The sequence below is a fragment of the Centruroides sculpturatus genome, unplaced genomic scaffold (genome assembly GCF_000671375.1).
Source record: "Centruroides sculpturatus isolate CEXI.00-Female unplaced genomic scaffold, Cexi_2.0 scaffold403, whole genome shotgun sequence".
Lineage (NCBI taxonomy): Eukaryota > Metazoa > Arthropoda > Arachnida > Scorpiones > Buthidae > Centruroides > Centruroides sculpturatus.
In genome coordinates, this window is record NW_019384751.1 from 270,259 (window position 1) to 284,114 (window position 13,856).

Genomic DNA, 13,856 nt, shown 5'->3' on the forward strand with positions numbered 1-13,856 from the left:
GAAGAAAAACTTCATACTTGCAGACTTTGTACTCGTTTGTATCCTTGCCCAATTTGCACAATCTGGCGTCAGGCATTTATTGAAGCTACTGGGCATGGTTAAAACTCAAGACAGCGTAAGCACAATTATTCCAGATATTACAGGTTCCGACAAGTAAAGAATTTTTATAGTCCTGCCACAAATAAGCTATATATTGATTATTGACCATTTGTGACATGCTATAACGAGCAAAAATTAAAAAAAAACTAATATGTAGGTTTAAAATTAATAAATACAAATGTATTCTGACAGTGAATGAGTTAATTATGCTTTCTATTTGCAAAATTCCTCAACCTTACCACCAAATTAGAAAAAAAGTGAATTTTTAAGAAATTTGCGGGATTTCCCGGGATATTTCCCGGGTTAAAAAAACAACCGGGATCCCGGAATCCCGTTTGAGAAACCCTAGGTTTAATAAGCCCTCCGTAAGATAAATGTTGCACCCATGACGGAATGCTATAGTTGTAATGATTTTTAATTTTGTTAGTGGAATTAATTAAGTTTGGGTATTTTTCTTTATAGGCAAAATATCCTGCTATATACTCGAGAGCATCAGAGATTGTGTTAAAGTCTAGTTTGCATGTAGAGTTTCCTGTAGATTTATTTGAAGAAAAAGTAGTTTTGCATTCAGTATATTAGTCTGTATTTTCACTTGATACTTCTACATGTGTTTTCTCTAAAACTTTGGGTATAATATATTCCTCTTGTCTTCGATCTGTAGTATTTACTTTTGACTCTAAAATACCAGGATTCTTCCTAAAATAATCAAAAAAAAGTTTTCCAGACAATCTTGATTTAAATTGTGAGTGCAGATGTATTTTATATCAAAAGTCGATTTCATATCTTGAAAAAGATCAATTAGCGATTTCATTGAGATTATCATTCCTTTATGGAAAATTTGGAGGGCATTTTTTTCACTTGCTCTAATCGTTGAGATTATTTTTATCATTTTATTTAAATGTTCTTCTTGTAATTCCAAGTCTACACCATATCCATTTTTGCTTGGAACATAACCTTTTGGTGCATAGCTATTAAAAATGTCGAATCACATATTTATATTTTTAATATACGTTTCATTGATAATAATAATTGATTCATAATAAACGTTTAATTGATATTCACATTCAATTCTTTCCATAAACTTATGTTACTGCAACTACAGTCACTGATGCAAGCTACTACATTATACGATAGTAAATAAAGTTCTGCTATTAATTTTAAAAGTATTTCTCTTGTCATTTTTTGATCAAACCCGATGTAAACAGGTTGCTTCCAATTTGAAACAAGGTTATTATTGCAACCATACACAGCACACCTAGTACTCAGCATTTTGTTCTTCACCTAACATAAAAATACAGTACTTCTATAAATCAATATATAGAAAAGTGGTATTTGAGAGCTTGCATTTCGTCTGCATACCAAAGTATTGCAATTGAAATGGCCGAGAGCACATAAACATAATTACTAATTGCTTTATGTAGTCTCTACCAATTGACAGGTTTTCTTGCACTTATCACACTTCTTAAGGAAGCGTACTAAAAATTTTTAAGCGTACGTTTTATTAAATAAATATAAAATAGAAGATATATTTCAATCTTTCAGGCTTTGCATCTAAGTCTGGAATTCCGACGACACTCGATGAAATTTCTCAAAGTTTTTATCTTATTTATAATTATATTTATACGATGCACTCATTTCTGGTTATCTGTACGAAGATTTTATGCGCATCGAATATAATTCTTGTTTTTCGGTAGTTTCGTTGAATTTGCCGTTGCAAATACAATAGAACTTAATTCGGATTGGTCGAAAAGAAACAAATTCGAACTTCGAGTCATAAAATTTCGTGTGAAAATCAAGATTTTGTACATCGCTTTAACGATAACTCGTAACAAACTATCCTTACGATATTACGGGCAATTGTTGTATCAATGTAAACTTATCGGTAATGTCCGGAAACTCAAAAACGCTTAACCGAATGTTTAGAATATTCTGCATATAGTGGCTGTGATCTTACATACAGTGGTAATTGTGCTTTTGACATATACTATCGACCGCCATGTTAATATAAATACTGAAATCTGTACTACATCTTAAGCAGGGTTGTCACATAATATCTATTTTCTTTAAGCTAAATCTAGATTGTTTCATCTCGAATTTATCTCTTTTCCGGATTTTGTTTAATTATTATATAAAAGGAAAAATCAAAGTTTAAACCGTTATATGAAGTAATTAACTCTCAATATATATTATTATTTGTATAATCTAAGCACGAGCCAGGTCTACAAGGTCCATTGTCATCTAAACTTATGCTTGAGAGTTTAGAGTGTTGATTGTGTATTTATACTGTACTCGAGTAAATCTGATCTGTACCATACTTACCGGTAGTACGTTGATGATTTTTTTCGAGCAGTGTTGCGTCAGGCCGATTCTTGTCTCGTTTGATGATTAATTAATTTTCGTAAGTCTCACCTGACCGTCTTGTTCGTACACCAGGTTCCAGCGTTGCCAGATGTTTTTTGCCCTTGTAGCCAAATAATTTTTAAAAAGTAGCCCAAAAGTAGCCAACTGCTCGAGCAGTTGGCTACTTTTGGGCTACTTTTTAAAAATTATTTGGCTACAAGGGCAAAAAACATCTGGCAACGCTGGAACCTGGTGTACGAACAAGACGGTCAGGTGAGACTTACGAAAATTAATTAATCATCAAACGAGACAAGAATCGGCCTGACGCAACACTGCTCGAAAAAAATCATCAACGTACTACCGGTAAGTATGGTACAGATCAGATTTACTCGAGTACAGTATAAATACACAATCAACACTCTAAACTCTCAAGCATAAGTTTAGATGACAATGGACCTTGTAGACCTGGCTCGTGCTTAGATTATACAAATAATAATATATATTGAGAGTTAATTACTTCATATAACGGTTTAAACTTTGATTTTTCCTTTTATATAATAATTAAACAAAATCCGGAAAAGAGATAAATTCGAGATGAAACAATCTAGATTTAGCTTAAAGAAAATAGATATTATGTGACAACCCTGCTTAAGATGTAGTACAGATTTCAGTATTTATATTAACATGGCGGTCGATAGTATATGTCAAAAGCACAATTACCACTGTATGTAAGATCACAGCCACTATATGCAGAATATTCTAAACATTCGGTTAAGCGTTTTTGAGTTTCCGGACATTACCGATAAGTTTACATTGATACAACAATTGCCCGTAATATCGTAAGGATAGTTTGTTACGAGTTATCGTTAAAGCGATGTACAAAATCTTGATTTTCACACGAAATTTTATGACTCGAAGTTCGAATTTGTTTCTTTTCGACCAATCCGAATTAAGTTCTATTGTATTTGCAACGGCAAATTCAACGAAACTACCGAAAAACAAGAATTATATTCGATGCGCATAAAATCTTCGTACAGATAACCAGAAATGAGTGCATCGTATAAATATAATTATAAATAAGATAAAAACTTTGAGAAATTTCATCGAGTGTCGTCGGAATTCCAGACTTAGATGCAAAGCCTGAAAGATTGAAATATATCTTCTATTTTATATTTATTTAATAAAACGTACGCTTAAAAATTTTTAGTACGCTTCCTTAAGAAGTGTGATAAGTGCAAGAAAACCTGTCAATTGGTAGAGACTACATAAAGCAATTAGTAATTATGTTTATGTGCTCTCGGCCATTTCAATTGCAATACTTTGGTATGCAGACGAAATGCAAGCTCTCAAATACCACTTTTCTATATATTGATTTATAGAAGTACTGTATTTTTATGTTAGGTGAAGCACAAAATGCTGAGTACTAGGTGTGCTGTGTATGGTTGCAATAATAACCTTGTTTCAAATTGGAAGCAACCTGTTTACATCGGGTTTGATCAAAAAATGACAAGAGAAATACTTTTAAAATTAATAGCCGAACTTTATTTACTATCGTATAATGTAGTAGCTTGCATCAGTGACTGTAGTTGCAGTAACATAAGTTTATGGAANTAAATTATTTAAATTAATTAATTAATTTATAATTATTAATGTTAATAAGAGATGGCGCCTAACGCTTACCTCTAGAGCCAAATTGGTTACGTAATTCATTTAGTAATTAGCCTTAAACTAGCCCGATAGATTTTCGGCATTCAGTTGGTGTTTAGTATTATTACAGATATTGCGGCCGACGTTCAAACGTTACTTCTAGACGGCAAGCAGAAGTACACGGTTTACGTTTTAACTGCAAGAAAAAATCGTTTCGGCTAAAAAGTGACTCAATGAACGTCGCGCATTGGCTCACGGGAAATTTGTTGAAAAAAATGGCGGAACCGTCTGACAACGAATTTCCCGAGCGAAGGTAAATAAACAAATTAACCTATTTTAAAGTATTTATAGGATGGCAAGATTCTAGGACAAATGTAGCAAAATTTCGTTCCTCCCAAATTGTAGAGCTTCCTGTGCGAGCATAAAAGTCAAAAGGACCATTGGGGTCTTTCTTATGACTGGATCTAGTTTCGAGAACTCTCTCGAGTCGATCGCCATTGAACCTCGTTTTAGTCGGGATTAAAACGGTCGATGGAGGTTGCACTAGGCGAACAGGGTATAAGGCTCTAGTTTAGTAGTGTTACAGAGTATAATACGTATATTTTAATATATTTTTTAAAAGAAACAAAATCACTGAGAAATGTTACGTGTGTTTAACAACGGGTTCGGCCGAACCTGTGCGAACCCGCTGAATATCACCACTGGCTAGGCGTCGTCAGGTAGCGAAAGGAAAAGACTCTGTCCAAGGTGAGTGTAGAATCTGTTTTGTTGGCCTTTTCCATTGTCAGTTAGAATATGTTAGAGATAGCGAAATAGAAGCGTGCTCGGTTTAGATGGGAGCAGGATCTGTTTTCTTTCCGTCGTTAGTTAGGGTTAATGTCCAGATACGTGGACTGTCATGGCGGCATTTCCAGTTTTCCGACTGCCAGCCTCTACACCGGAGCTGTTTGGAGACATGTCACGTGACGACGCGAGCGAACGGCGGCGGCTGCTGCGCCGCGATAAACGGGGAAAACCGACGCGCGGGTTAACGTCCATATTCGTAGACTGTCATGGCGGCTCATCTCTGATTCCGGAAAAGAAAAGGAAACAGTGGGGACGCACGTTCTAACCTAACCTAACCTATTATAATAAATTATCATAATTATTACCAATTAAATTATTAGAATAGGTTAGGTTAGGTTAGAACGTGCGTCTCCACCTTCCTTTTGTTTGCTGGAATCAGCGATGAGGCGCCATGACAGCCGCTGACGCTGCCGCGGCGCAGCAGCCGCCGCCGTTCGCTCGCGTCGTCACGTGACATGTCGTCTCCAAACAGCTCCGGTGTCGAGGCTGGCAGTCGGGGAACAGGAAATGCCGCCATGACAGTCCACGTATCTGGACATTAACCTTACTTAGATTGTGATAGAGATAATGAAATAGAAGCGCGCTCGGTATAGAGTGGCGGCGGAGAAAGCGTTACCGAATTAGCGGTAATAATCGGGCTTTTCTTTGGTCTTTGCTGATGGAAGTGTGGTTAGAATACGGCTTGCTGCCTGTTAGACACGCGATAGGCTTAGCAGAGAGCGAGCAAGGCGCGACTTCCCATGGCGCTCCCCGGAAGTGGCAGTCGAAAGGTGGCGATCTTCGTGTTTAGGGAGGTTTTGGGAGTGTCTAGTAAATTCTAAAAAACGGCAAAACATGCCATAGTTTCGAGATTTAGTTCCGAAAATTTTCACTTTTGAATTTTACCTTATTTTTGAGGGCCTCATATTTTTCACATAGTCATTTTTGGGGGCCTATATCTCGCGAAGGGTCGCCCGTAAGGCCATGGTTCCTTTGACTTTTTTGTTCCTATTGATATGCTCTACAGATCGATTCCAGTCTCAATTTGCTACATTTGTCCTAGAATCGTGCGTTACACCGTCGACGGTAGAAGATGCCGGGAAAAAACTACTTTACTTATACAGTATTATGACAAGGTATGTGAATGCCATCTTGCCTCCCAGATATAGTCTGTTACAAAAGTATAAGAACACAAATTTTGTGATTTTTCAAAATTTATTTAAATTTTTTATTAGAAAACAGTTTTATGTTTTAAGACCATTACAAAAATATTATTTTAAGCTTTTTTTCTTTTAATAATAATATAAGTTATCACTTTTTACCCGTTACCAAAGTATAGGTACACTTTCTAAAATTATATACAGTAAAAATAAATTTTAAATATATTTTAAACACTTCATATTTGGTTTCACCCCCTTTGGTTACAATTACTTGAAAAATTCTGTTAGCATGGAGTTTGTTACTTTTTTAACAATTACTGTTTGTTTGATTTGTCAGCTTTAATAATTTCTAATGCGTTATCTCCTAGGAAGTTATTCAGTTCTTTGATTTGGGTCTTATATTAAAGATAGCTTGGTTCTTTTATTATTGTTTTGTTTCTTTCTTTAGTTATATATGGTTTAATTTTATTACTTAGTTTACTTTTCATTATAGTTGATTCTGTTTCAGGTAGATCATTACACATTTTGTCTAGATTTGGTATTATATTTAAGACGTCCCATTTATTGGGGCCGTTGAAATCTAATCCTCTATATAGTATTTTCTTGATGTTTATTAGTAGGTTTATTTCTGTGTTGTTTAGTATAAGAGCTTCTTTCCAACTTGTAAGTTCTATTTTAGTTGGGTATTGAACTTTTTTAATTACAGTGGAACCTCGATTATCCGGACTAATTGGGGATGAAGGTAGTCCGGATAAGGGAAAATCCGGATAATCGAAACAAATACTTTAATTTGTCTTTTAATGATAATACAACACGTTTTCTTTTCGATGACATATCGGTAATATTAAAAGTAAATACTGTATTTAAATCGTGATCAAATTTTCAAGAAACAAACGTTCGTATTGAATTTGGACTACTACTGACCAACGCTAACAGACTATTATTGTTTAAAAGGCCCTCTGGTGGCGCAAGAAGACGGATTTTATAAAACAAAAAGCAGTTGAAACTGCTTTTATGAATAAAAATTTGACAAACTATCGTTTTAAGACGAGTAAAATTTTTTCGTCGCGTTCGCGGCTTTTAAGTAATGCATAAACCTTCGAGGCGCGACGCCCTTCGGACCGCCAGGCATAGGCAGTGGCCCACGTCTACCAAGCCTTACGCCGCCCTTGGTCATAGAAATGATGTAATTTGAATATAAATTATTTATAAATATGTATGTCAAGTTATATTTTTATTACTACGTAAAATATATTTAAGAGTTTACGACCACTGTGCCGGGTGACACGTTGTTGAAACAAAAAAAGTTATGCATTTCATCACGTACATAAACAGTGTCGTAATTCGCCAAGTGCAAATCAGCAAATTCGTAAAATTTTTGTTTATTTTGAACAATCCGGATAATCGAAAATCCGGATAATGGAGGTTGTACTGTAATTTTTTATATTTGTTATCTTCATATTGCTGATTGTATTGTATTTCTTTTTTATTTCGTAACAATCCTATCTTAGTGTTTATCTTATATTTTTTCAGGGCTCGTTTTAATCTTCTAATTTTTATATATTTATATTGTATCGATGCTCTGAAAATTTTAAAGTTGATATAATTTCTTTCTCTCGTAGGTATAGCTTTTGCGATTGATTTTGGTAAAGATAGTGTTTTAATAAGTGTTCGTTCATTGAGGTGCGTTTTTAGGTACTTCAAGTCTATAGAAAGTTTTTCTATCTCACCTTGTATTTTCTCTTCCTGCCTGTGGTCTTGCTGTTGGCTTCTTTGCATTTTTGTTTGATGAGTCTTGTCGTTTTTAGTTTCTGTAGATTTGTTTTTTGAAACCGTGTCCTGTTTTATATTTGTGGCGTAGTAAACACTAGTATTGTGTTTTATTCCAAAGACACATGGCAAGTTTTCCATCAGATTCCTTTATTAGTTCTTGTTAATATTATTTCTGTCTGTAGTAATTTCGTAGCTTTATTTAAATTTTCTTTCGTACCAATTTTCTTCCCTGTGTACTATTACAACATCAGTTTTATCTATGCTGCAGTTATGAGTTGTGCAGTGTTCGTTAAAAACAAAGTTAATTCTATTATATTTTAAATCCGCGATGTGTTCTTTTAATCTTGTTTTCAATCTTCGTTTTGTTTCTCCAATGTATGCTTTTGGTGGTTCGCGTGTACAAGGTATTTTGTAAACGACGTCAGTAGTGTTGTATTTATCTGCTTGTTAATTTACACCAGGTTTAGCCTGCCGGATTCTTTTTTTGTAAGTTTCTGTAAGTTGGTGCTAGTTTTATATTTATTTTATCGAAACGTTAATTTATCTGTTCAAAGAATCCACGAATGTAGGGGAAGGATATGTATCTTACTGTGCTTTTATCTTTGTTTTGTTTATTTTCCAGCCTTTTATTATAGATTTTACTTTACCAGTTTTTTATTATTCGTTGTCGATAGTACTTTAATAACAATTTAGTTCGTAGTTCGCTAAGATGTTTTTTCTTCTTTTGCAACGTGCTTGTTCTGCATACTTTATGCTGAATATGTATTCTTTTATGTACTGTGGGATGTTTGAATTGTAGTTTATCAACTTATTAATCTCGCATGGCTTTCTATATGGCTAGATAATTCTATTCTCTTTGCCTTTCTGGTTAATTCAATGTCTAGGTAGTTTGTTTCTGTGTTTGACTTGTTGTTGACCTTACATTTAATATTATCATATAATTTGTTAATTTTTTTTCCATTTTTTAAAAATTTTATTATGTTTTGGTCACATAGTATAATTATGTCATCAACATATCGTTTATAAAACTTTATGCCTGTAATGTTTTTAATAGCTAGATCTATATCTACCATAACAAGTTCTGATAGTTTCGGGCCTACGACTGATCCCATGCTTAAGCCTGTTTGCTGTGTGTAGAACTTATTGTTAACTTCAAAAGAATTACTCTTATATACGAATTCTATTAAATTAATTTTTTTCTTTTTCTTCAATCTCTTTTAGTGTACTTTCTTTTACGTTTCAGGTTAGGGAAGGGTACGTATTTACTACAGTATATCTAGACTTGCTACTTTGTAATTTTTTTTTTATTTTTATATTTTTCATGTCACGTATAAGTTCATTAGTGTGTTCGATGGAGTATTCAAAAATGGAGAATATTTATACAGTTGTAGGCGTAGCCGTATGCAGCATTTTGGGAGTGATGTTGCACGTTGCCAGGCAAATGGGGGAAGCAGTCAAGTTAGTAGAGAGAAGAAGGTAGGTGGAAAGACGTAGTGCGGAAGATATCCACCAGATACAACCTATCTATGAGGAAAACACCTAAAATGAACTAGATGTATAGGATAAATGTAACCCTGTAACGAGGGATTCGATCGTCACATATATGTTATTCAGGTTGTCTTGGTAGGTTTTTCTAATTATCATATAAAAATATTATGTATTAAAGAAACTCATACACATGTTTATTGTGTAACAGACTGAAGAGGGGCGAAAGCCAGAAACGCGTCTCTATAAGTAAAGATTGTGGATTAAAAAGTTGATGATAAATTATTTGCCAAGTGTCTATAAATTCACCAAGTGGTGACATTGAGCCAAGCAAAAAAAATGTTGTCGATTAATAAAAAGGAAGCTCTTATTTTTCAATTACAAATTTCATTTAATTTACAGATTATAAATCTGATACACTACAATTACAATACGTTAAGTTAATTATAATACGGATAATTCTACTGATAGGTGTAATTTTCTATTTGTAAATTACATCAATGAAAAATTTACGAAGACCTCGAATTGCATCAAAGAATATATGGATTTTGCTCCCTGTGTAGATATCAACTGTTACTTTAACTCAATTCTAGACTTGAAATTTATTCTAAGTTGGTATTAAGTAGAATAAACGTGTTTACTTTCATCCATTAAAATATAGAATACGTAAATTAAAATTAATTACAACAATTTCTTACATCGTTATTTGAGTAAATTAATGAATTTTATGGATAATATTGTCAAATGTAATTCTACAGTTAACTGATGTTGGAAAACTAATTACATTATTTTTCGATTACTCCTCTCAGTTTCACATCGATTTAAAATTTAAAAGATTAAGTGTTGAAATACACGCAGAGCTGAGTGCAATGAGTTGAAGAATTTATATAACAAAACAAAATACAATCTGCCAAAGAGAGATCCTTTCCTCGAGGACCTTCTAAAGGAAACTAGTCCCTATTCAAGTTTCAGACACGTGGAGAAAACCCTGAAAATTACGTACGGCCAGGCTCGTTAGTGAGGTACGAACCCGAAACCAACTACCAATGTTTGATGATTTTTCACTGGGCACTACTCGTGAATGCGCAGCATTTTCCCAATGTTTTCGTGTACTTGACAAATGCATTTTAAAAATATAACTAGATAAAAAGTGAAAAGAATGGATGCATTTAGCGCCCATTCTGTCCAGGTGCTGCGAGGTTGGCTAGTCGTATTCGCTTCGTTAACAGATGTATTTTTGATTCATAAACCATAAGCAGAACATTTATGCGTATTGTATCTTTGCATTTGCAATTCTCTTTTGTTTTTCTATGCTTACAATAAACTTAAATTAATTAAAGACAAGTTTGTCAAATTTTAATATACTATTTTAATCATTTAAAAAGTGACCGACAAAAAGGCAAAATGTGCTGTTTTAAAGCGATTTATTGTAACCGAGTAAATATTTGCTCGAACAATGACAGATTGCTTCTAAAAGCCTTTAGATAGCGACGTCACGTAACATTACTTTAGCCATACGCTTTATTATAGCATCTGCAGCGTTGCTGTTCGCTGAATGCCTCCACATATGTAAAGTTTGTAAAGATTGATGCCGTGCAGGTTAATCTGAAATTGCTGTAACATATAACTCAAGGTTTCTATTTGAGTAACTTTCCAAGAACTATTTCAGTGACGAAACAAGCAAAAGACAAAGTGTATCCTATAACGAGGATTCCAAGTGCACCGTATAAATCTTCTACGGATAAAGGTTTCACCGCATCTTCAAAACTGCGTGGATTAAGAACTTCTTCAATTTTAAAAATTTTTGTCTCAAATGCTCGTCGTATTCTAGAAATACACAAATAATTTGTAATAGTTGTAATTTTTTAAAATATTTGATCATCAGTAAATTATCAACTTACAGTTTGTTAACTTGTTTTTTATACGGAAATCCTTTTCTCATGGCATATCCTTTATAAACTGTAGCAAGAACGTCATCAGATTTCACATAGTTTGAGCCATAAGTAGCTGCAGCAAAATTTTCAGCGGTATAAGTTCCGATAACCACCATTCGATCTTTTCTAAGAATGTCTTTAAACAATTTATTTCCAAGAAGAAGCGCTTCAAGATGACCTTTAGCTTTGCTATCTACTGCATCCTTGTGAAACTTTTTCAAAAAAGCAGCATTCTGTCTGATTTTTGCATTCATAACCTCAATATGTTTTCTGCTTTCTGTAATAAAAAGGTCTGCGTGTTTTGTTCTTGACTCCTACATAGAAGGAAAATAAATTTTATTAATTAATATTGTTTAAAAATCGAAATTTCTACAAATTAGAAAATACGGGGTGGTTAAAATTAAACTAACGTTATTCAGACATTCGAAGAGCTTGCTCCTCTGAACAAAAACGAACAAAACTCGGTACACATGAATGCAATTCGTAAGGGAAAGATTTAAAAATATAAAAATTTAGTTGAAATTTTTATCACCAAGGAAAATTTGTCGCTGCAAGTATGACAGTTTTAAGACAAGTGGACAACATTTTATTACAAGAATAACGTTAGTTTTAACTGTCTAATGTTACTTTTTGGAAGGAATATAAAGACATGTCCTACTATTCTGTTCTTCATCATCGATAAGGTGTGCACACGCTCCACTTAGTAAAATCTTTTAAATAAATTTACGGCCATTAATATATACTTTCGATCGAATACTGCCGCATTTTACTGATGGTGATAATTTCAATTAATTTTCACACCGTAATCCTCTTCTACGTGATCCAAATTGCATGCGTACCGTGTTTCATTTAATTCGGTTGAATAGAGTTTAATTTTAACCATCCTGTAGTTGTTTCTCGATCTCACAAAGATGAAACGTGACCAAAATAAAACGTCCCATTTGTTTACAACATACAACTGTCTGAATTCGAATGACTTCGACTTAAAAATGTCATAATTTTACGTTAAAAATAGAAATCTGTTAATAATTACATTTAGTTTTTTTAAAATTTCTTGTAAAAAAACCAGTTAATATAAGACAAGAAGACATTCTTTTAAATAATTTCTAATCAAATAATATTCATTTGTATATAGGCCTATACATAATACTTTACTAATAGAATACTTAAAATAAAAATAATTTTTTTTTATGTGAGCGTCAGAAATCACCAATAAAAATAATTACTTAAATATATAAAACGATTTTATTTATGAAAAAATAATATATTCTGTATTTCCTGTTTTCATAAGTAAGAATGTTATTCAAACCTAGAAACAATCAACAAAAAATTTGCCAAAGTCACAATTTTGATCATAAACCATATCATACAGTGATTTAAGAGACTAAATATATTAATCTTAATGTCTAAACAATATAAAATAAATATAATATGAGCAATCATTTATTGTGACGTGGTCACTATACCGGACTTCAATTTTTAATTATATTTGAAATTTTTAATATAAAGATATATGCTTTCCATCTGAAATTAGTAGTGTCTTTCCCCTGTACATAATACTTTTCCTGTTGGCAAGCTCCAGTATATCATATTTTTTCTGTTAGTAACAGTCATGACATTATTTATTTAACTCCTTACAGGGAAAAACTTTGAGTAAAATAACGTGATTTTGCATTGGAAGTTCGTATACAGTAAATCTAAGCCTCATACCCCAACGGTTTCCGTATCTGGTGTCGGATTTCATCTATCTAACTCCATTCTCGAGATTAAAGAAAGATAGACAAATGAGGAAAATAGGAATTTATAGGTCAACAATTTTTTCTAATTGTAGACCAATAAATTTATATCAGTCAAAATAAACAATGTAAAAATGAAATAGTAGAATGTTTAAATGTACTATTTACCCTTAAGTATAGATGTAAGTAAATATGCGGAATCAGTACACATGTATATTCTCGTCTTTTAATGGCTCCTGCTAATTCGTCGAATGTGTTCGGAACCGGTTCGTCCGTCTGTATGGCCATAAATGACGTCAATATTCCGGCGTAACCCCAGATCAAGACTGCTGTCATGAGCAACCAGATGCCAAATGCTATTCTAGAAGTTGAACGATTAACGTTGTTGCAGTCGACTCCTGAAAATTGATGCCAAAGATTATAATTCACTATTATAAATCAGAAAACAGTGTATATTGTGTAGATTTACCTTGAAACATTAACGTTGTCATCAGATACCAGTACGTTTTTCTTAAAGTCCAAGGTTCCCCTTTATTGTCTTTTACGAATTTCCGGAATATTAATCCAAAGATTGTAATGGTAAAGATCAAGGCCAACCAAACCTTTCATGGAACAAGAAGGAAAATTATGTAATACGTTTTACAGGAAATAATATTCCCACCCGTTTTAAGAAATTCTATATGACTTATCAAGAAATTTCTACCTGTTTTGTGAGCGGGTTCACAACTGATTGCCAAGAGAGTTTTTTTTTGTGCCGTTTGATATAGAAATGAATTGGATCGACATCCGAGACTGCTGAGAAGTCCACACGTTGAAATGTCTTGTTAGATATTGCAATAGGTTCTGCCATAATATCT

The 13,856-nt window shown here is 33.3% G+C and overlaps 1 protein-coding gene across 1 annotated transcript; it reads right to left on the bottom strand.

Annotated features, from left to right (window-relative positions):
• Positions 1 to 10,726: 10,726 nt before the first annotated feature.
• On the bottom strand, positions 10,727 to 13,856 carry LOC111628592. The gene is made up of 5 exons (XM_023372413.1): positions 13,703 to 13,856; positions 13,469 to 13,601; positions 13,168 to 13,397; positions 11,231 to 11,577; positions 10,727 to 11,156 (listed from the first exon to the last, which is right to left on the bottom strand). Exons 1-5 carry the CDS (start codon positions 13,847 to 13,849, stop codon positions 10,967 to 10,969), a joined length of 1,047 nt encoding a protein of 348 aa, XP_023228181.1. The 5' UTR covers positions 13,850 to 13,856; the 3' UTR covers positions 10,727 to 10,966.

Excerpts from the sequence above, each read along its gene's own strand:
- LOC111628592 (XM_023372413.1), bottom strand. The coding sequence starts at position 13,849 with ATGGCAGAACCTATTGCAATATCTAACAAGACATTTCAACGTGTGGAC. Across the intron at positions 11,578-13,167 it reads ACTTACATCTATACTTAAGG|GAGTCAAGAACAAAACACGC; the intron begins GTAAATAGTACA and ends CCTTCTATGTAG. Across the intron at positions 11,157-11,230 it reads AAAAAACAAGTTAACAAACT|AATACGACGAGCATTTGAGA; the intron begins GTAAGTTGATAA and ends GTGTATTTCTAG.